At 44.0% G+C, this 23172-nt stretch overlaps 2 protein-coding genes across 4 annotated transcripts in view; one reads left to right on the plus strand and one right to left on the minus strand.

Annotated features, from left to right (window-relative positions):
- The window catches only part of LOC132832642 (zinc finger protein 271-like), a 100871-nt gene that overhangs the window by 10057 nt on the left and 67642 nt on the right, over window positions 1-23172 (plus strand). The window lies entirely within an intron of this gene.
- On the minus strand, window positions 10367-22802 carry LOC132832996 (zinc finger protein 271-like). Of its 3 annotated transcripts, none has more exons than XR_009647006.1 (3): window positions 22745-22802; window positions 18785-20832; window positions 10367-10632 (listed from the first exon to the last, which is right to left on the minus strand). XR_009647006.1 is itself a non-coding variant. In XM_060851264.1 (2 exons), exon 2 carries the CDS (start codon window positions 20317-20319, stop codon window positions 19468-19470), a length of 852 nt encoding a protein of 283 aa, XP_060707247.1. In that variant the 5' UTR covers window positions 20320-20832; window positions 22745-22802; the 3' UTR covers window positions 17851-19467. The 3 variants fall into 3 exon arrangements, 1 of the variants encoding a protein (XP_060707247.1); XR_009647007.1 differs by lacking the exon at window positions 10367-10632 and adding an exon at window positions 12705-15451; XM_060851264.1 differs by lacking the exon at window positions 10367-10632 and having other exon boundaries at window positions 17851-20832.

Genomic DNA, 23172 nt, shown 5'->3' on the forward strand with positions numbered 1-23172 from the left:
AATCTCTCCCACAACATCTCATACATTTTAACATTTTTAGTTTTTGTTTTTGTTATCGATTGAGCACATTTCTAATACCTTTTAGTATACATTAGTCAGTTTCTTTATGAACCCCAGAATATAGGTTGGAAGCATAGTCTTTGAACTTAACAATTTCTCTTTATTTTCTCATCTCATGTACTTAGAGTCATAGAGATGTACAACACGGAAACAAACCCTTCGGTCCATCCTGTCCATGCCAACCAGATATCCAACCTAATCTAGTCCCATTTGCCAGCACTTGGCCCATATCCCTCTAAACCCTTCCTATTCATAAATACCCATCGAGATGCCTTTTAAATGCTGCAGTTGCACCATCTTTCACCACTTCCTCTGGGAGCTCATTCCACACACACGCACCACCCTCTGCGTGATAAAGTTGCCCCTTAGGTCCCTTTATATCTTTCCCCTCTCACCTAAACCTATGCCCTCTCATTCTGGACTCCCCCACCCCGGAGAAAAGACTTTGTCTATTTATCCTATCCATGCCCCTCATGATTTTATAAATCTCGAGCAGGTCAACCCCTCAGCCTCCGATGCTTACAAGTATTGGCCCATATTGGGGCGGCACGGTGCCTCAGTGGGTTAGCACTGCTGCCTCACAGCGCCAGGTTCGATTCCAGCCTCGGGCGACTATCTGTGTGGAGTTTGCATATTCTCCCCGTGTCTGCGTGGGTTTCCTCGGGTGCTCCGGTTTCCTCTCACAGTCCAAAGATGTGCAGGTCAGGTGAATTGGCCTTGCTAAATTGCCCATAATGTTAGCTGTATTAGCCAGAAGGAAATGGGTCTGGGTGGATTGCTCTTCGGAGGGTCGGTTTAGACTTGTTGGGCCGAAGGGCCTGTTTCCACACTGTAGGGAATCTAATCTAGTGTAATCTATATCTTGTAAAAAATGTAATTAACTTCATCACTGCCACTTTTGCTATTTTCCTCAACACTGTTTCAGTAACTCATACGGAAAAAGCCAACATTGTTAAAAATTGGTTACTATTCCTGGTTTTACGTAGGGGTCCCACACAATCTATCTATTTCCTCTTAAAAGGTTGTTCAAAAGCTTTTATCAGAATTAAAGGTGCAAATTTAGAATAGAATAGATAGAATCCCTACAGTATGGAATGAGGCCATTTGGCCCAACAAGTCCGCACGCTGTCTCTCCGATGAGTAACCCACCCAGACCCATTCCCCTACCTTATTGCTGTACATTTACCCTGACAAATGCACCTAATCTACACATCCCGGAACACTACGGGCAATTTAGCATGGCCAATTGATTAACCTTCATATCTGAGGGGTGACCTGTCAGAGGTTTATAAAATAGGGCATGAATAGGGTAAATAGATAATGTCTTTTCCCTAAGGTGGGGGAGTCCAGAACTAGAGGGCATAGGTTTAGGGTGAGAAGGGAAAGATATAAAAGGGACTTAAGGGTCAACTTTTTCACACAGAGGGTAGTGCGTGTATGGAATGAGCTGCCAGAGGAAGTGGTGGAGGCTGGTACAATTGCAGCATTTAAAAGGCATTTGGATGTGTATATGAATAGGTAGGGTTTGGAGAGATATGGGCCAAATACTGGCGAATGGGAATGGATTAGGTTAGGAGTTGGACTGAAAGGTCTGTTTCCGTGCTGTACATCTCTATGACTCTATGACTTAGATGGGAACATCACCTGAAGATCCAATGCCCATTCTTTATTGGCTGGTATTTGAGGTGGTTGCCATTTCTTGATTAAGTCTTTATTTTTCAAATAATAACTTTCTGTGTGTTCTCTAAAACTAGTAACTTTTCCATCTTTCTTTGCTGGGAGCTGTCTCATGGCCAGCTGATGTTCTCTAATTTCCCTATCTCTCTGGATTTTAAGTTCTTTTAATTCCATCTCTTTCCATTTCAATGTATCATTACGATATGATGTTCTATTTCTCTTTTCTTCAATTCAAGTCTTTTCATTTCAAACATTATCTTAGTTAATTTTAGCAGTGAGATACCAATTTCAAGTTTCTTTCTTCCAAATCTTAGTGTTATTTAATTACTTGAAGCATTTCGTCCTTACAAAATTCTGCTTTTGCTTTTACCTTCAATTTACCTGCTAAATTTCTTAGTTTAAGTCAAAGGTTTCAAACAATCCACTGTTATATCTACCACTTCCAGAAAACTCTTAGCAGTGATCAAAGCAATTTCAAATTCTGGAGGGGTTAAGTGAGTGAAGGGTTTCCACACTGTAAGTAATCTAATCTAATCTAATGCTTTAGTCATTTTGTCAGTAATAGAAAGTAAATGGGAACCACAGATGTACGATTACTGGATAACAAACAAGACATACAGACAGTTAAAGTTAGTGGGGTAAAAGTCACAGTGCCAGCAGACTGGTGCTAGCCTTGGATAAATGACTGTGAAGACTGTGCAGATAATGTAAGTGAGCTGGAGAGAAAAGTTTGGTACTTGTAATACATATGTTGTAGTGTTTTGTCAGACTAGCTTAAACGCCTCCCAAAGGCAGGGGCAAAGCTATCTGCAAGGATGTTGGCCTCGATGTGGTTCAGGTGTACACCATCCCATTTGTACATCTCCAGCCTTCCCCAAAAACAGTCTCAGTGATCCAAAACATCCCTCCCTCTTGCACCAACTCTTGAGCCACTCATTCATCCAGCCTATTTCTGTACTTGCTAGCACACATTATCAGGAGGAATCCAGACCACTGCTTTTTAATGTGCTGCCCAACTGCTTGAATTTGTGATGAAAGACCTCACTTTTCCCACATTATTTGGTATCAACATGTACCACAACGCTGAACTCATCACCCTACCCTTTCAAGTCATACTGCAGCTGCTCAGTGACATCCCTGACCTTGGCAACATGGATGCAACACACCATCTTGGAGCCATGTCTTTGACCGCAGAAATGCATGCCTACCCCAATTGACTAAACAATCCTTTATCACTATTGCTCTTCCTTTCTTCCTCCTCCCCCCCTGTATGGTCAAGCTTGGCTCTGACAACAATCCTCTAAGGTCAGCACCTACAGGATCTAAAATGGAATACTGGTTAGGGAGTGGAACCTCAGGCGACTGCTGCACTATCTGTCTGTTCCTTCTGGATTGTCTGGTGGTCACTCATTCATTTCTTTTCTCTAGTCCCTTAAGCTGCGATGTGACCTCCTCTCCAAACATGCTATCAAGGGAACTCTGAGCCTCATGGATGTACCACAGTCTCTCCGGCTGCTACACAAGCTCCAAAACTCAAGAGCTCCAGTTTCTGCAACTGGGAGCAACTCCTTCACATGGTCATTGGGGACACTGGCACGTATGACAAGCGACACATTTCATTCGGCTGGCTTCCTCTGACACGTCACAAAGTTATATTCAACTCTTACATTAGATTAAATCATAAATAATACTTTTCCCAATAAATATTTATTTTAAATACAGTCCCTACGTTAATTACTCACTGATCAATCAGCATACCACTTTCCTGTGCCCTCGCTCCAATTTTCTCTCACATCTCCGTGTCCTGTTTGAAGAGAAGCCGAGTGTCCCCCGTCTCTGCACTTTCCTTTATCCTCTCCAGATTCTCAGTGTTCCCCGTCTCTGCACTGTCCTTTATCCTCTCCTGAAGCTCGGTGTTCCCTGTCCCCGTGCTCTCTTTTATCCTCTCCCAATGCTCAATGTTCTCCATCTCTGCACTCTCCTTTATCCTCTCCAGATGCTCACTGAGCTCCGTTCCTGTAGTCTCCTTTATCCTCTTCTGATGATCTGTGTTCCCCATCCCCGCACTCTCCTTTCCCCTCTCCTGATGCTCAGTGTTCCGAATCCCCTGCGCTCTCCTTTATCCTCTCCTGATGCTCTGTGTAACCCGTCCCTGCACTCTCCTTTATCCTCTCCCGATGCACAGTGTTCCACGTCCCTGCGCTCTCCTTTATCACCTTCCCATGCTCAGTGTTCCCCATCCCTGCACTCTCCTTTATCCACTCCCGTTGCATAGTGTTCCCCCTCCCCGTGCTCTCCTTTATTGTCCCCTGATCCACAGTGTACCCTGCCCTGCACTCTCCTTTATCCTCTCCTGATGCTCAGTGTTGCCCATCCCCACGCTCTCCTTTTTCCTCTCCTGATGCTCAGTGTTCTTCATCCCTGCACTCTCCTTAATCCTCTCCCAATGCTCAGTGTTCCTGGTCCCTGCACTCTCCTTTATCCTCTCCTGATGCTCAGTGTACTCCGTCCCTGTACTCTACTTTATCCTCTCCCAATGCTCAGTGTGCCCAGTTCCTGCACTCTACTTTATCCTCTCCCAATGCTCGGTGTTCTGCATCCCTGCGCTCTCCTTTATCCCCTTCCCTTGCTCTGTGTTCCCCGACCTGCACTCTCCTTTATCCACTCCTGTTGCATAGTGTTCCCCGTCCCTGCGCTCTCCTTTATCCTCTCCTGATGCTCAGTGTTCCCCCTCCCTGCGCTCTCCTTTATCCTCTCCTGATGCTCAGTGTTTCCCCTCCCTGCGCTCTCCTTTATCCTCTCCTGATGCTCAGTGTTCCCCCTCCCTGCGCTCTCCTTTATCCTCTCCTGATGCTCAGTGTTCCCCCTCCCTGCGTTCTCCTTTATCCTCTCGTGATGCTCAGTGTACCCAGTCCCTGCACTCTACTTTATCCTCACCCAATGCTCGGTGTTCTGCATCCCTGCGCTCTCCTTTATCCCCTTCCCACGGTCATGTTCCCCGTTCCCACGCTCTCCTTTATCCTCTCCTGATGCTCAGTGTACCCCTTCCCTGCACTCTCCTTTATTCTCTCCTGATGCTCTGTGTTCTCCATCCCTGCACTCTTCTTTATCCTCTCCCAATGCTCGGTGTTCTGCAACCCTGCGCTCTCCTTTATCCGCTTCCCATGCTCAGTGTTCCCCGTCCCTGCACTCTCCTTTATCCACTCCCGTTGCTCGGTGTTCCCCCTCCCCGCGCTCTCCTTTATCCTCTCCTGATCCTCAGTGTACCTTGCCCTGCACTCTCTTCTTTTACCTCTTCCAATGCTCAGTGTTCCCCGTCCTTGCACTCTCCTTTATCCTCTCCCAAAAATGCTCAGTGTTCTCCGTCCCTGCTCTCTCCTTTATCCTCTCCGGATACTCAGTGTTCCCCGTCCCTACGCTCTCCTTTATCCTCTCCTGATGCTCAGTGTTCCCCGTCCTTGCACTCTCCTTTATCCTCTCCCAAAAATGCTCAGTGTTCCCCGTCCCTACGCTCTCCTTTATCCTCTCCTGATGCTCAGTGTTCCCCGTCCTTGCACTCTCCTTTATCCTCTCCCAAAAATGCTCAGTGTTCCCCGTCCCTACGCTCTCCTTTATCCTCTCCTGATGCTCAGTGTTCCCCGTCCCTACGCTCTCCTTTATCCTCTCCTGATGCTCAATGTTCCCCGTCCTTGCACTCTCCTTTATCCTCTCCCAAAAATGCTCAGTGTTTTCCGTCCCTGCTCTCTCCTTTATCCTCTACTGATGCTCAGTGTTCCCCGTCCCTACGCTCTCCTTTATCCTCTCCCGATGCTTAGTGTTCCTCATTCCTTGCACTCTCCTTTATCCTCTCCTGATGCTGAGTATTCCCTGTCCCCACACTCTTCTTTATCTACTCCTGATGTTGAGTGTTCCCCGTTCCTGCACTCTCCTTTATTCTCTTCTGATTCTCACTGTTACCCTGTCCCTGCGCATGCCTTTATCCTCTCCCAATGCTGAGTGTTCTCTGTCCCTGCACTCTCCTTTATCCTCACCTGATACTCAGTGTTCCCTGTACCTGCACTCTCCTTTATCCTCTCCTGATGCTGAGTGATCCCCGTCCCTGTGCTCTCTTTTATCCTCTCCTGATACTCAGTGTTCCCCGTCCCTGTGCTCTCCTTTATCCTCTCCTGATACTCAGTGTTCCCCGTCCCTGTGCTCTCCTTTATCCTCTCCTGATGCTCAGTGTTCCCCGTCCCTGCACTCTCCTTTATCCTCTGCCGATTCTCAGTGTTCCCCATCCCCGTGCTCTTTTATCCTCTCCTGATGCTCAGTGTTCCCCGTCCCTGCACTCTCCTCTATCGTCTCCTCCGCTCAGTGTTCTCCGTCCCTACGCTCTCCTTAATCCACTCCCAATGCTGATTGTTCCTCATCCCTGTGCTCTCTTTTATCCTGTCCCGATGCTTAGTGTTTCCCATTGCAGCATTCTCCTTTATCTTCTCTATGATGCTCAGTATTCGTCATCCCTGCACTTTCCTTTATCCTCTCCTGATGCTGATTGTTCCTCGTCCCTGTGCTCTCCTTTGTCCTCTCTTGATGATGCATTCTTCATCCCTGCGCTCTCCTTCATGCTCTCCCCATTCTGAGTGTTCCTCATCCCTTCATTCTCATTTATCGTCTCCTGTTGCTCAGTGTTCCTTAGGAGGTGGGAACTACTAACTATCAGAAGTCTCTGTAATGACTATAGAATGGGGGCAGTAAATTGAGGGTCAGATCAATTGGGAGGAGTTATTGTGATAACTTCACAAACCTTTCATCGCATTTTATGGATACACAGTTGTCCACTTTGCATTTGTCCATGTGGTTACTTCAGTATCCTTGACAGGCTCTAATGAGTTACCATAGTGACATTGATCATTTTATTGTGTTCAGGATTAACAGAAACACGAGGTGACAATGAGGGAATTTATTTTGAATCACCTGAAATCACATTTCAAAATTTTTCAAATTCTCTCCGAGAACATGAAACAAATCTTGGAAGAGCGTAAGGTGAACACATCACATTGTTATTACACTGAGGTGTGACGGTCTGAGGGCTGCAAAGACTCACCCCTACTCCCTCATCATACTTAGGTGAGTAGTCCTTTCAGACAGAACAGGACAAACATTCTCCATGGTATTAGTCAAACACATGTCACCTGAAGAGGATATGGGTTGAGAGTGTGATGCTGGAAAAGTACAGCAGGTCAGGCAGCATCACATCCCCAACTAAAGCAGAGTCTGATTCTACTCCATGCCCATGCCTGAGAGCTGGCTCACCTTACCATTACACACACACACACACACACACACACACACACACACACACACACACACACACACACCAGGGGAGCTCTCAGAATACTACAGACAGATTTTTTTAAAAAATCCCTCTGCTTTAGTCTGGCTCACAATTCCAATGGCCAGAAATGACACTGAACTATCGTGACATAGGACAGAACTCGTTACCATCATACAATCCCACCAATAGAAACAGAGATGGACAAGGACCGAACAGTTTCAATTCTTGTAATAGAAATGATTTGGATGTGAACATAGGAGGTAAAGTTAGTACATTTGCAGATGACACCAAAATTGGAGGTGTAGTGGACAGCAAAGAAGGTTACCTCAAAGTACAATAGGTTCTTGATCAGATGAGCCAATGGGCTGAGGAATGGCAGATGGGAGTTTAATTCACATAAGTGTGAGGTGCTGTATTTGGGAAAGGCAAATCAGGGCAGGACTTACACACTTAATGGTAAGATCCTGGGATGTGTTGATGAAGAAAGAGACCTTGGAGTGCAGGTTCATGATTCCTTGAAAGTGGAGTTGCAGGTAGATAGGATAATGAAGAAGGCATTTGGTATGCTCTTCTTTGCTGGAAACACTATTGAGTATCGGAGTTGGGAGATCATGTTGTGGTTGTACAGGACATTTGTTAGACCACTTTTGGAATATTGTGTGCAATTCTGGTTTCCCTCCTATAGGAAGGATGTTGTGAAACTTGAAAGGGTTCAGGAAAGATTTACAAGATGTCACCATGGTTGGAGGGCTTGAGCTATACGGAGAAGCTGAATAGGCTGGGGCATTAGAGAGGCTGAGGAGTGACCTGAATGAGGTTTATAAAATCATGAGGAGCATGGATAGGGGAGTTGAGGGAGTCCAGACCAAGAGGGCATTGGGTTTAAGGTGAAAGGGGAAAGATTTAAACAGGACCTAAGGGGCAACTTTTTCATGCAGAAGGTGGTACGTGTATGGAATGAGCTTCCACAGGAGGTGGTGGAGGCTGGTACAATTACAGTATTTAAAAGGCATCTGGATGGATATATGAAAAGGAAGGGTTTGGAGGGATACGGGCCAAGTGCTGGCAAATGGGACTAGATTAGGTTAGGAGATCTAGTCAATGTGGACAAGTTGGACTGAAGGGTCTGTTTCTGTGCTGTACATCTCTGTGACTCTATAAGATCCTCTTCCCTGAGGTGAGTTTTATAGTGGTTTCTAATTCCCAACTCTCTGCTTTTTGCCCCTCTATTCACACAATGTTTCTGTGTTTGTCAATCTGTCCCTCACTCAGATGCACCTTCTACACCTTTGTTCTGAAAAGCACATTTATTCACTTGCTTCCTGGTCAGTCTTTTTGCTTCTCAAGCTCAAGTGGTGAAGATGTTGAGCCTGTCTGATACACAACTTGTTTATCTATCCATCACCTGACCTGATCACATAAAGAACCTGTGTATCTGCTTTCCTCTGTCAAAACTGCAACAATACTGTCAGACTACCATAAAGAGAAGGGATGACCCACAACCTCTCCCCAAAACCAAAGTGACCTTGTGCAACATATGTACCTGTTGTACAGAGCTCTGTTCAGACCTTACGTGGAGAATTGTGTTCAGTTCTGGGAACCACACCTCAGGAAGGATTTATTTGGCTTTGGAGTGAATGCAATGCAGATTCACCAGAGTGCTTCTGAGCATATGGGCCTCTAGGAGGTAGGACAAACTGGATAAAGGAGCTGCACAAAATGCTTCTGTAATGCTAAATTAAATTGCAAAGTAACAGTTAACAGTTAATTGCAGCTAGGGACAAAATGGCTCCCTGCGCCGCAACTAGTCCCTAAATCTATATAAATAACAAACCACTAAAACTACTAGCATGAAGAGGTAGATGGATAAGATGAGAAAATACTAACCACATTTGCAAGCTGCGAATCCTCGTAGAGGAAATACTAAACCACATTTTGCAAGCTGCAAATCTTTGTAAAGGTGATATGTACCATTATGATTTAATCAATATCATTGGTTCAAGCAACTACCCATGAAGTGATATCATACATTGAATGGTTGTTACTATGCGATCATGCTCCATGTCTGATGATGATTAACGTATATAAACCTTATGCAAACTCTGTAAGGTTTCTTGATTGCCAAGAAGTTTTCATACTTCTAGGCAAATCAGAGTCTGCCAACCCAGCGCTGTAACATACAATGAACAATTGTACTTTCGTTAGACAAAGAGTCATTTATAGGTGTGCTTATTGACCAATCATAGAACCGAGAGATATACGTCATCATTTCCACAGATAAACTGATTAAATTATGATGACAGATTTCACAGACTGGGTTTGTATTGCCTTGAATGTAGAAAATTCAGAGATGATTTAATTGAGTTGTTTAAGATGAGTAAACAAATTGATCAGGTAATTAGAGGGAAATGATCCATCTGGGTGAAGGAACCAAGTGCATTATTGCTAGGTTTGCAGATAAACACAAAGATAGGTGGAGGGACAGGCAGTGTTTAGGAAGCAGGAGGCTGCAGAGGACGTGGACAGGCTTAGTCCCCAATAAATATATGCAGACTGATGCAAATAACAACAATGGATATCATGGGTGAAGGGAAATATTGGGGAAACATAGTTCAGTAGCACTAGTCAAGAGCATTCAATTAAGTATCCCTTTTGCTTTGTTCAAGTCCTTCTGATCTACAGTCCTCATATCCAAGAGTTTTCAGTTCTTTGCTGAGGATACTGGGTGAGGTGGCCAACATATTAATTAGTTAGTCTTCCAGTCTATAGCAAAAGATGGAAGAAAATAGCCAGCTATCTTTAAGATTAGATTAGATTACTTACAGTGTGAAAACAGGCCCTTCGGCCCAACAAGTCCACACCGACCCGCCGAAGCGCAACCCACCATACCCCTACATATACCCCTTACCTAACACTACGGGCAATTTAGCATGGCCAATTCACCTGACCCGCACATCTTTGGACGGTGGGAGGAAACCGGAGCACCCGGAGGAAACCCACGCAGACACGGGGAGAACGTGCAAACTCCACACAGTCAGTTGCCTGAGGCGGGAATTGAACCCAGGTCCCTGGCGCTGTGAGGCAGCAGTGCTAACCAATGTGCCACCGTGCCGCCCTAAAGTTTAAGTTTCGGGTTATTTCACTGCAGTGTGTAGAAAGAGAGATGCTGCTCCAGAAATTCTCTGACCGTGCATTCTCTGTCCAGGCATCAATCAGAGTTGTCATTCTGATGACTCCTGGCCTTCACAACTAGTTTTAATTTTTAAAAAAATCAATATCTGGCCTCTGGGTAAGTTTGCTCTGAACACACTGTAAAGATCAAGTGTCTTTATTTTATTTTATTTTCATTTTTTCAAGGAGGTTACAAAGATGATTGAAGGTAGAGCAGTGGATGTTGTCCAGGTCCCTCATGGTAGGCTCCTCCAGAAGACTGAGATACATGGAATCCACGGTGAGTTGGCAGCACAGATTCAGAATTGGCTTGCCCATAGGAGACAGGGGGAATGGTGGAAAGGTGTTTCTTAGGCTGGAGATCCGTGACCACTGGTATTCCATACTGGATCCATACTGGAACCTCCCTGTTTGTGATATATGTAAATGACTTGGATGAAAATGTAGATGGGTGGATTTGTAAATTTGCATATGGTAAAACAATCAGTGGAGCTGTGGAGTGTAGAAGGCTGTCAAAGGAAAGAGTGGGATATAAATCAGCTGCAGATATAGGCAGAGAAATGGCAGATGGAGTTTAATCTGGGTAAGTGTGAAGAGTTGCATTTTAGAAAATCAAATGTTAAGGAAAAGTATACAGTTAATGACAGGACCCTGAATAGCATCGATGTCCAGAAGTTCAAGTACATAGCTCCCTGAAAGTGACCACTGATGTAGATAGGGTGACTAAAAAAAAAGGGTTTGGCATGCTTGCCTTTAATGGTCGGGGAATTGAGAACAAGAGTCAGGATGTCAAGTTGCAGCTTTATAAGACTTTGGTCAGGCCACACTGAGTACTGCTGGATGTAGGTTTGCTCGCTAAGCTGGAAGGGTCATTTCAAGACATTTTGTCAATCTACTAGGTAACATCTTCAGTGGGCCTCAGGCGAAGCACTGCTGATAACTCCTGCTTTCTATTTGTATGTTTGGGTTTATATGGGTTAGTGATGTCATTTCCTGTGGTGATGCAATTTCCTGTGGTGAAGTCACTTCCTGCTCCTTATTTTAAGGGCTGGTAGATGGGGTCTCTCTGTCTGTTTCTCTCTTGTTCTTGATGAATTTATGTCTGGGGGAAAAAAAAGTTTCTCTTTCCTTCAGTAGTTTCTGGAAGCTAAGACTTTAGTCAATAAGAGAACCAGTTACCCCTTGCCTCTTGAAAACAAGTCAAAGCCAAGTGAAAGGGAAGGCCTAGAGGCAGCATTCTGAGCAGCACAAGAACCATTTCTGCAGATCCTATGGACAGGGACAATAAACTGACTTCTCAGTTTTCCACCGCCCATAGCACCCATGATTTTTTTCCCGTTTATCTGCCTGTCTATCTGTAATGGGGTGTATATATAAGGGGATTAGCACTTTAGTTCATAGAGATCTTTGCTAATAGTTCATAACGGTTTACTTGCACCTAGACTAATTAGTTGTATTAAATAGTAATTCTTGTTATAATAAAGGAGCTGCGCAAAATGGCTTCTGTATTGCTAAATTAAATTGCAAAGCAACAGTTAACTCTAAATTGCAGCTAGAGACAAAATGGTTCCCTGCGCCCATGTGACCACCTGCAACTAGTCCCTAAATTTATATAAATAACTAACCACTAAAACTACTAGCATGAAGAGGTAGATGGATAAGATGAGAAAATACTAACCATATTTACAAGCTGCGAATCCTCATAGAGGAAATACTAAACCACATTTTGCAAGCTGCAAATCTTTGTAAAGGTGATATGTACCATTATGACTTCATCAATATCATTGGTTCAAGCAACTACCCATGAAGTGATATCATACATTGAATGGTTGTTACTATGTGATCATGCTCCATGTCTGATGATGATTGATGTATATAAACCTTATGCAAACTCTGTCAGGGTTTTTGATTGCCAAGAAGTTTTCATACTTCTGTGCAAATCAAAGTCTGCCAACCCAGCCCTGTAACATACAATAAACGAATGTATGTACGTTAGACAAAGAGTCATTTATAGGTGTGCTTATTGACCGATCATAGAACCGAGAGATATACATCATCATTTCCACAGATAAACTGATTAAATTATGATGACTGATTTAACAGACTGGGTTTGTAAACTTGATCTGTTTTCCGTCAATTGGAGTCTGAAAATTAGATAACTTGGGGAAAATTTGCATACTTTCTAAACATTCTAATTCTGTGATGACTATGGGAATGGTAGGCTTTAATTTCCAGTGTGCTGAGTCATGACAATGCCCACAATGCTGGAGTCTCAACATCTTCTCTGCTTGAATAAAGCAATAGTGTAAACACAGTTCCAGTAATGTGTCTATTATATTTCTTGTACTTTCTAAAACTGTAGACTGAAATGAGAAAGAACTGTTTTAAACCATTTACAATGATGGCTGCATGTTTTGGAAGTAAGTAATTTGATACCTATTGTGAATGTTGGAATCCACAATGATACAAATGCAGTCTTCTATACAAAATACTTAGTCTATAATTCAAAATTTTTAAAAATGTGGTCTTTACACTCATGAGTAGGAGTAGACAATGTGGTTCCCATCTCTTTTTCCATACAGACCCTGTTAGGGCAATGGAAAAGATTGTCAGGTAAAGTGTATAATGTACTGTCAATTCACTATTCACTATTCGTGTTGTGTTGAAGACCATTTCACTCTTTAGAAATTGGGATTTATATAAAAAAAAGGAATTTAAATTTGCTTGAGATTTTCAAATTTCTCCCATTGTATTCCAAAATAATTTGAGGAGAACACACTGGGCAGGTAAATATTGCTTCAGGGTAACTGAATGAAGAGTTCTTGTTTCTCCTGGGAAATTAGATATGCTGCACTCCCTCAGACTGCACATCCCAAATTCAGCTGTCAGCAACAGAATGGAGCAAAACAATCAAATCCCAAGGGGCAACTTTTTCACACAGAGGGTAGTACGTGTATGGAATGAGCTGCCAGAGAAAGTGGTGGAAGCTGGTACAATTGCAACATTTAAGAGGCATTTGAATGGGTATATGAATAGGAAGAGTTTGGAGGGATATGGGCTGGGTGCTAGCAGGTGGGACTAGATTGGGTTGGGATATCTGGTCAGCATGGACGGGTTGGACCGAAGGGTCTGTTTCCATGCTGTATGTCGCTGTGATTCTATGACTCTACGCTTTTGGGAAAGGCCAAGGCTTTCAGGTAAAAACTTTTAAAGAATGCATCAAAAGACATTTCAATAAATGTATCTCCAGGTTTGGGAGTTGAATTGCCTAATAGATATGGTAAGGGCTTCAAGGGATTCAATAACAAAAATGTGAATTTTGACCAGGGGACAATGTAGATCAGTGAGAACTGGAAGTATTTCTAAGTGGGTCTTATTAAAATTCCACATCTGGGCCAAAATTTATCACCCATTCTTCATTGCCTTTGAAGCTGGTAGTGAGCTGCCTTCTTGAACCACTGTAGTCCATGTCCTGAAGGCAGACCCACAATGCTGTTAGTGAGGAGGTTCCAAGGTTTGACCCAGTGGCACTCGAGTAATGTGAATTATTTACAAGTCAGGATGGTGAATAGTTTGGAGGGAAACTTGCAGGTGGTGCTGTTCCAATGTATCTGCTGCCCTTATCCTTGTAGATTAAAGTGGATCTGGATTTGGAAGATGCTGTTTAAGGATCTTTGGTGAATTTCTGCAGTGCATCTTGTAGACAGTACACACTGTTGCTACTGAGTGTTAGTGGTAGAGGGAGTGAATGTATGTGGATGTGGTGCCAATACAGGTGGGCTGAATTGTTGTGGACAATGCGAAGCTTCTTGAGTGTTATTGGAGCCTTTGCAGTGCTGAGTGAGAGTTGCAATGTCAGAACAATGACCAAATGCATGCTAAAGATCCCATGACACAATACAGTGAAAAAGGAGGGGACAATCCTTGATGTTTTGATCAAGTGGGATTCCACTATCAAAGTCACAAAAATCAGATTATCTGGTCATGAGTACATTGGTTTCAGGTGTCTAAATAATAAAGATGATATTTTACAGCCTTCTGGACATAATATTGAGTTCAACCCCTTCACATTATGAATCAATTCCCATTTCTTCCCTTTCTTTTCGCTTTACTCATTACATTCTCTGTCACCATGTCCTCTCTCCCCTCCCCTCACCCCAGTGGGATTGTCTGACCTTTCCAGTCTGGTGTTAGACACACCATCATTCTACCATTCTCACATTCCGATCACTTAATCTGCACTATTTTCTCCACCGGCACACTACACTCCAACAGCCCCCTCCCCAGCTCTCCAAACTCCTGCATACTACTCCATACTTCACATCAGCTCTGATGAAGAGTCACCTAGACTTGAAACATTAGCTTGCTGTCTGTCTCCATGGATGCTGTCTGACCACTCTGCTCTCCACCAGCATTTGTTGTTTTCAATATAAATGCACACGTCTTTCTTTTGTCAGGAAATGTTCTGCTTCCTTTGAATTGGAAATTTTAAACCAATTGATGGAAAAGGCCACAGTGACACTAAGCAATATATTCTGTACAGGACTTTGACAGTAGGATCCTGAGTGTTTCTCTGAATAGTGACACATCAGGCTGACTAATCAAATAGTTCAGATTAAGATAGAAGTTAATTATTGTGAGTTGTAAATTTGTGTAGAAGACTGAAACAGAACAATAAGCAATATAACATTCATCTTAAATCAAACACCCAATCATTGAAAATAACAAAAGCATTTGAAACTAAGTCAAGATCTTTCCCAGAACATGAAATGAATCTTGGAAGAGTGTAAAGTTAACGTACCATCAAGATTGACGGTCTGAGGGAACACAGGTCTGTAAGGACTCATCGCCACTATCTCCAGGATAGTAGTCCACCCAGAGAGGAGGGTACAAAATTCCCCATGGTATTCGTCAAATACCTGTCATCTGAAGAGGATCTATCTATAATTCACATCCCCAACTGAAGCAGGGTCTAATTTTACTTCACATCCATTCCTGAGAACTGGCTCACTTTACTAACACACACACATCGGGTGAAACTCTCTGAGAATATTACAGAAAGTAATGATGCGGGAGCTGGCTGATCCCATTGTGAATGCAGCAACTGTTGGTTGCTGGAAGAGCTCCGGCTCAGAGTTGATGGTCTGGAATCTGAGCTTCAAACACTGTGGCACATCCGGGAGGGGGAGAGTTACCTGGACGCTTTGTTTCAGGAGGCAGTCACACCTGGGAGATTAAGTAATTCACATTCAGTTAGTGATCAGGGACATCAGAGTGTGACTATAAGTGAGGCAAGGAGAGGGAACCTGAGTTCAGGTGTGCAGGAGCCTCAGCCTTTGACCTTGTCCAACAGGTATGAGATTCCTGCTCCCTGTACGGATGAGGAAAAGGACTCTGGACAGGATGAGCCAGCTGACCACAACATAATAGTGCAGAAGGCATGGTGTGTTGCCTGCCCGATGCCAGGGTGCGGGACATCGCCAACCGGCTTGAAAGGATATTGGAGCGGAAGGGGGAGGATCCAGTTGTTGTGGTCCACATTGGGACTAAGAACATAGGCAAAGCTAGGGTGGAGGACCTGTTTAGGGAATTATCAAGAACTAGGAAGGAAATTGAAGTACAGGTGCTCAAGGGTCATAATCTCCGGATTACTGCCCGAGCCACGTGCCAATTGGCATAGGGATAAAAAAATTAAGGAAGTAAACACGTGACTAAGGGATTGGTGTGGGAAAGATGGATTCCATTTCATGGGGCATTGGCATCTGTTTTTGAACCGGGAGGATCTGTACTGTTGGGACTGTCTCCACCTGAACCGATCAGGTACCAATGTTCTAGCGAAGAGGGTAAATAAGGTGGTCAGTAGGACTTTAAACTTCTGAGTCGGGTGGGGGGGGGGGGGGGAAGGGAAAGTGAAAGTGACAGGGAGTATGGAGTTAAATGGAAAGATAAGCAGGAGGATAGTATGTATGCAGGTGGATTTAACCTTGAGGCAGACTAGGAATACAACAAAAAGGAAGGATAACTTAGGACATCTTATGACTTCCAATATCTCTAATGATAAGAAAGTTAGCATTAAGGCACTTTACCTGAATGCTTGCAGCATTCGTAACAAAGTAGATGAACTAACGGCACAGATTATGATTATGATGTGGAAGGCATCGCAGAGACATGGTTTCAGGGGGTTCAGGACTGGCAGTTAAACATTCAAGGATTTATAACTTATTGAAAAGACAGGGAGGTGGGCAGAGGGGGTGGGGTTGCCTTGTTAGTTAAGAACAAAATTAAATCTATGGCACTGATTGACATAGGGTCGGATGATGTGGAGTCTGTGTGGGTGAAACTGAGGAACCACAAAGGCAAAAAAACCATAACGGGAGTTGTGTACAGACCTCCTAACAGTGGTCAGGACCAGGGGCGCAACATGTACCGGGAAATAGAAAAGGCATGTCAGAAAGGCAAGGTCACGGTGATCATGGGGGACTTCAATATGCAGGTAAACTGGGTAATAATGTTGCCAGTGGATCCAAAGAAAGGGAATTCTTGGAATGCTTACGATGGCTTTTTGGAACAGCTTGTCATGGAGCCAACAAGGGAGCAGGCAATTTTGGCCCTAGTGCTATGTAATGAACCAGACTTTATAAAAGATCTTAAAGTAAGGGAACACTTAGGAAGCAGAGATCATAATATGGTAGAGTTCAGTCTGCAGTTTGAAAGAGAGAAGGCAATTTGATCGGATGTAATGGTGTTACAGTTAAATAAAGGTAATTATGAGGGCATGAGAGAGGAACTGACAAAAATAGACTGGAAGCAGAGCCTAGCAGGGAAGACAGTAGAGCAAAAATGGCAGAAGTTTGTGGGTATAATTGAGGACACTGTACAGAGGTTCATCCGCAAGAAAAGAAAGATTATCCGGGGAGGGATTAGACAGCTATGGATGTAACATGGACAGCCAAGTCCCGGATGATTGGAAGATCACTGTTGTAACCCCATTGTTCAAGAAAGGATCAAGACAAAATTATAGGCCAATTTGCCTTACCTCGGTTGTTGGTAAAATTCTAGAATCCATCGTCAAGGATAAGGTTTCTAAATTCTTGGAAGAGCAGGGTCGGATTAGAACAAGTCAACATGGATTTAGTAAGGGGAGGCCGTGCCTGACAAACCTGTTAGAATTCTTTAAAGAGGTGACAAGTAGGTTAGACCAGGGAAACCCAGTGGATGTAGTCTATCTAGACTTCCAAAAGGCCTTTGATAAGGTGCCACATGGAAGGCTGCTGAGTAAGGTGAGGGCCCATGGTGTTCAAAGTGAGCTACTGGCATGGTTGAGGATTGGCTGTCTGACAGAAGGCAGAGAGTCGGGATAAAAGGTTCTTTTTCAGAATGGCAGCCAGTGACAAGCGGTGTCCCTCAGGGTTCAGTGTTGGGGTCACAGCTGTTCGCATTATATATTAATGATTTGGATGAAGGGACTGGGTGCATTCTAGCCAAATTTGCCGATGATACGAAGTTAGGTGGACAGGCAGGTGGTACTGAGGAAGTGGGGAGGCTGCAGAAGGATCTAGACAGTTTGGGAGAGTGGTCCAGGAAATGGCTGATGGAATTCAATGTGAGCAAATGCGAGGTCTTGCACTTTGGAAAAAAGAATACAAGCATGGACTACTTTCTAAATGGTAAGAAAATTCATAAAGCCAAAGTACAAAGGGATCTGGGAGTGCTCGTCGAGGATTCTCTAAAGGTAAACATGCAGGTTGAATCCGTGGTCAAGAAAGAGAGTGCAATGTTGTCATTTATCTCAAGAGGGTTGGAATATAAAAGCACCGTTGTGCTACTGGGACTTTATAAAGCTCTGGTTAGGCCCCATTTGGAGTATTGTGTTCAGTTTTGGGCCCCACAACTCAGGAGGGACGTACTGGCACTGGAGCATGTTCAGCGGAGATTCACACGGATGATCCCTGGAATGGTAGGTCTAACATACGAGGAACGGCTGAGAATCCTGGGATTGTACTCATTGGAGTTTAGAAGGTTAAGGGGAAATCTAATTGAAACTTACAAGATAATGCATGGCTTGAAAAGGGTGGACACTAAGAAATTGTTTCCGTTAGGCGAGGAGACTAGGACCCGTGGGCACAGTCTTAGAATTAAAGGGGGTAAATTCAGAACAGAAATGCGGAGACATTTCTTCAGCCAGAGAGTGGTGGGCCTGTGGAATTCATTGCCGCAGAGTGCAGTGGAGGCCGGGATGCTAAATGTCTTCAAGGCAGAGATTGATAAATTCTTGATGTCACAAGGGATTAAGGGCGACGGGGAGAATGTGGGTAAGTGGAGTTGAAATGCCCATCAGCCATGATTAAATGGCGGTGTGGACTCGATGGGCTGAATGGCCTTACTTCCACTCCTATGTCTTATGGTCTTATGGAAAGTAATTTCTTTGAAATCTTTAGTCTGGCTCCCAATTCCGATGGTCAGAAATGACACTGAACCTTAGTTGTACAAGTTCTACAAATTGCAAGAATTGAAGTGATCACAAATCTGTTACAGTGTGAATAACAACACTGGAGTTACCTGCAAACTGGTGATGACGTTTATCTATGGTGTTCAGTTTCAGTTTGGCACAGAAAGGATTGAGATAAATTAGTTTCACACCAAAGTGACCTTTAACACTGACAGCACAGAGCAGGCGGTCTTTGATGAGGTGAATAGTCACTGTCAGGTAGACTGTAAATAGAATGGACACTATCACACTGCCTTGTTTGACATTAGTGGATTTTGAATGTTTGTTTTCAGATCTCACACTTATTACAGTTACAGTCACATCACTTCATCATGAAGCTCTTGCAGGAGTGGACCGAAATTTCTTTGACATCCAAATCATCGGAGCACAATCTACACAACCTTGTGATTTACTGACTCAAATACTTTGGTCATACTGAGGAACATAATGAACAATTCCTGGTGTTGCTCTCAATATTTTTCTTGCCTTTACCCTGTACAAAGACCATGTTAGAGGCTCCTTTGGCAGCTTGAAACTCAAGTCAAAGTTCTAAGTGCTGTCTGTATCACTTGATCCATGATGGGGGCTGTTGATGATAGACTGATCGTCGATTTGTTCAATCTGTGATAAAAACACAGCTAGCACCATGAAATCACAAGACCCAACCATGACTCCACAAACACTGCACTCATGTAAATCCTCTGGAGGTCAATGATGCCACGGAAGCTTCAGTGGAGACTTCACATTGACAGGGTTACTTTCCTGTGTGGATCCTCTGATGGACCAGAAGGTAAGATGACCTGGAGAATGATTTGCCACACACCTCACATGTGAATGGTTTCTCCCCTGTGTGAATTTTCTGATGTGTGAGGAGATTAGAGGATCGGTAGAATGCAGCCCCGCACACCTCACATCTGAACGGTTTCTCCCCTGTGTGAATCCTCTGGTGTCTCAGCAGCCTTGCTGATATTGGAAAAGCTTCATCACACACCTCACACTTAAAGGGTTTCTCACCTGTGTGGAGCCTCTGGTGGGCCATTAAGCCTGATGACCGTGTGAAAGCTTTCTCACATACCTCGCATTTGAAAAGTTTCTGCCCTGTGTGCATACGTTGGTGTACACGGAGGTACGATAATCGTGTGAATGATTTGTCACATACTTCACATGTAAATGGCTTCAGCCCAGTGTGGATGCGCTGATGTGCACGAAGGCCAGAGGACTGTGAGAATGATTTCTCACACACCTCACACGTGAAGGGTTTCTCCCCTGTGTGAATAGGTTGGTGTTCAAGGAGAGCCCATGACAACGAGAATGATTTATTGCACACCTCACATGTGAATGGCTTCTCTCCAGTGTGAATGCGTTGGTGTGAGCGAAGATGGGATGACTGTGAGAAATACTTGTTGCATATCTCACAGTTGTACGGTTTCTCCCCTGTATGGATGCGTTGGTGGGAGCGGAGATGTGAAGACTGTGCGAATGATTTGTTGCACACTTCACAAAGGAATGGTTTCTCCCCTGTGTGAATGCGGTGATGCATCAGAAGGGTTGATGATTGTGCAAAGGCTTTGGCACACACCTCACACTTAAATGGTTTTTCTTCCATGTTGCTGTACTACACATAATCTGGTGTGTTAGAGGATTACATGAGCCTGTGGAGTCCTCCTCATACACCTCACACTTGAACAGTCTTTCATCTATGGGACTGAATCACTTGTTCATGAGGCTTGATGAATGATTGAAGCTCTCAGCACACTTGGAGCCACTCACACTTCTTCCCAGCCTCACCCTGATCGATCACCCACAGCCAAACCTGCTTAAAGTTTCGTTCTGATGGAAGGCTCCACACCACCGACCAGGTTCAGATCCGACGATATGTCAAAGCTGGCAAAAGTGGGTACTGCAGATGCTGGAGATTAGAGTCAAGATTAGAAAGCTGCTCTGACCCGACCGGTTTCCAAATGATAGTCTCACTGCCCAATCTTCTCTGTGTTGAGAAATGCTGCAAAGAGACCGGATGTCTTTCCACAGTTGTGTAGTTGTTCCTTGGGTGATGGTCAGGATCTATCCGCAGTGTCTATCCTCTCTGTATTCTCTGGTGTAGTACAGTGCAATCCTTCTGTAAAACAGGAAAAGGAAACATGAAGTCCTCCAACTCCCTCTCCTCCTTTGCTGAAGGGGGTGTTCCACAGTAAGTGCCAGTCTGCCTGTATGGGAGGGGATCAAATCCAAATCCCTTCTTTTCCCTCACTTGATTGTCACACACCCTCTGTTTCCAGCAGGGACACTGGATAGTGACAAAGAGCAGACAAGGTGGCTCCTTTCTTTCCTCCACCAGAACCCCAGCCACAACAAAAGCATTGGAAAAGACCATTGGGCTGAGTGTAAAACAGGCCATAAATTTATGAGTAGCTTGAATTAGGTTGGTTAGGACCAGTTAATTCAATTGAGATTATGAAATTTCTTCCATTGTTTTCCAGTGATGCTGTTTAATTCACAGGTTTTAAGCTTCTTATTTATAGAAAACTCTCACATTCTTTTTAGGTTTATTTGGGCAGGATTCAGGACTACAAGGTCAGGCCGTTATAAACTGAGAAAATTGAGGGGCCTGTGGTAGTTGATTCCAAAAACTTGTCTGGTGACCTCACTGTCACTTCGACCTTGTTTGGCCAGTCCCACACCAGAAGCTCCACTGTAGCTGACTGAAAGGTTCTAGTCTATCCTGGGATATTAGTTGCAAAGCACTCACTCAGACTGAACGTCCTAAATACAGCTATCAGCCATAGCAACTGGACAACACTATCAAATCTACCCCCAGGCTCCTGGAAAAGGCTGAAGCCTTCAGGTAAAATTTTTAAAGAATTAAAATATAATTCAATGAATGTATTACCAGGTATGGAGGCTGAATTACTATGGTGCTGGATCAACAATACAGAGATCGAGAGTTCAAATCCACCCACGGAAAGTTACAAACACAGTGAGAAATGGGCGATTTGGCCCAACTGGTCCACGCTGATGTTTATGCTTGAGTTTATATATGAGTATGTATGTGTGTGCTTACATGTGTATGTGTGTGTCTATTATATAAGCTTCCTCTCACCCTCTTCATCTCACCCCTGTCAGCAAATCCTTCTGGTCCTTTCTCCCTCACGTACTTTTCTACTTTCCCCTTAAAGGCGTCTCTGCTCTTCACCTCAACTACAGCACCTTATGAAGGGGATTTTAATTAATTTTGGAATTTGTCAAAATAATAGTAACAATAATGAACAATCACTTCAAAGTCCCATAATAAGAGGAAAATCAGAGAATCCTGACGTTGTAAGGTGAAGATGATCTCAGGCCAGTGTAATCTGTAAAGTCCATCTTACCAAGGTCTGAGGACAAGTTCCCATGTGAGGACAGCTACACTGTAGGTCAAGAAGCAGTGATACTCACTGAATCATATCAATCTGGAAACTCTCATTTTCCTCCATCACCATTCCTGGGAATGTCCCATCCAATTGGCAGGTGGGGAAGATCTCAATACAGACTCCATGGAAAACTAGCATTCCCCCTCTCAACTAATGAATGAGTACTTCCCTATGTTTTTCATTACAAGAGATGTAGGCGAAGGACAGATTCCTAAACTGGTGTCCATGTGGTGCAGTGAGCCATCAGCAGCAGCAGGAATGTATTCCACCACAATCTCACAGCCCAGCACAGACCTCATTTCAGGATTACAATTACCAGTAAACAGACAGGTCAGGAGGAACACTGAGGTTACTTCAGAATCAAGGTTTGAACTTAACACATGTACTGCAAAAGGCTACATGCAGACTAAACACCAAAAATAACAGGTAATAAACAAAACTAACCAGCTCCACAACCAACAGGTCAGAAAAAAGCTCTGTCATCCTACCACATTTTGTTGAGAATTGTAGATAACCACAGGAGAAGGCAGCTCCATTCATGAGCATGGAGCCCAGCACATGAGAGTGAAACACAATTGTGTAAAGTGTCTTCAGGCAAAAATATGGAAAGGATGATCAAACCTGCCCTCTCCTAAGCAGCTGGGAGAACTTCCCTCCAGACCACTCCAATCCGCTCCTCCTACAGTTGAGAAGATCTAAGTTAAGAGTCGGTTGTGAATGTAAACTTTGTAAGATTACTATGCATTAAAAGTTCTTTACAAATAAAGGGGGCATGATGGCTTAGTGGTTCGCACTGCTGCCTCACAGCGCCAGGGTCCCAGTTTCGATTCCAGCCTCGGGCGACTATCTGTGTGGAGTTTGCATATTCTCCCTGTGTCTGCGTGGATTTCTGCCTGCTTTTCTTCCACAGTCCAAAGAAGTGCAGGTTAGGTGGATTGCCCATGCTAAATTACCTATAGTGTTCAGGGATGTGTCGGTTAGGTGCATTAGCCCTTGGAAATGCAGGGTCGCAGGGATGAAGTAGAGGATGGGGTCTGGGTGGGATGCTC

This window comes from Hemiscyllium ocellatum, chromosome 35 (genome assembly GCF_020745735.1).
Source record: "Hemiscyllium ocellatum isolate sHemOce1 chromosome 35, sHemOce1.pat.X.cur, whole genome shotgun sequence".
NCBI lineage: Eukaryota > Metazoa > Chordata > Chondrichthyes > Orectolobiformes > Hemiscylliidae > Hemiscyllium > Hemiscyllium ocellatum.

Excerpts from the sequence above, each read along its gene's own strand:
- LOC132832996 (XM_060851264.1), bottom strand. The coding sequence starts at position 20,319 with ATGGAAGAAAAACCATTTAAGTGTGAGGTGTGTGCCAAAGCCTTTGCA.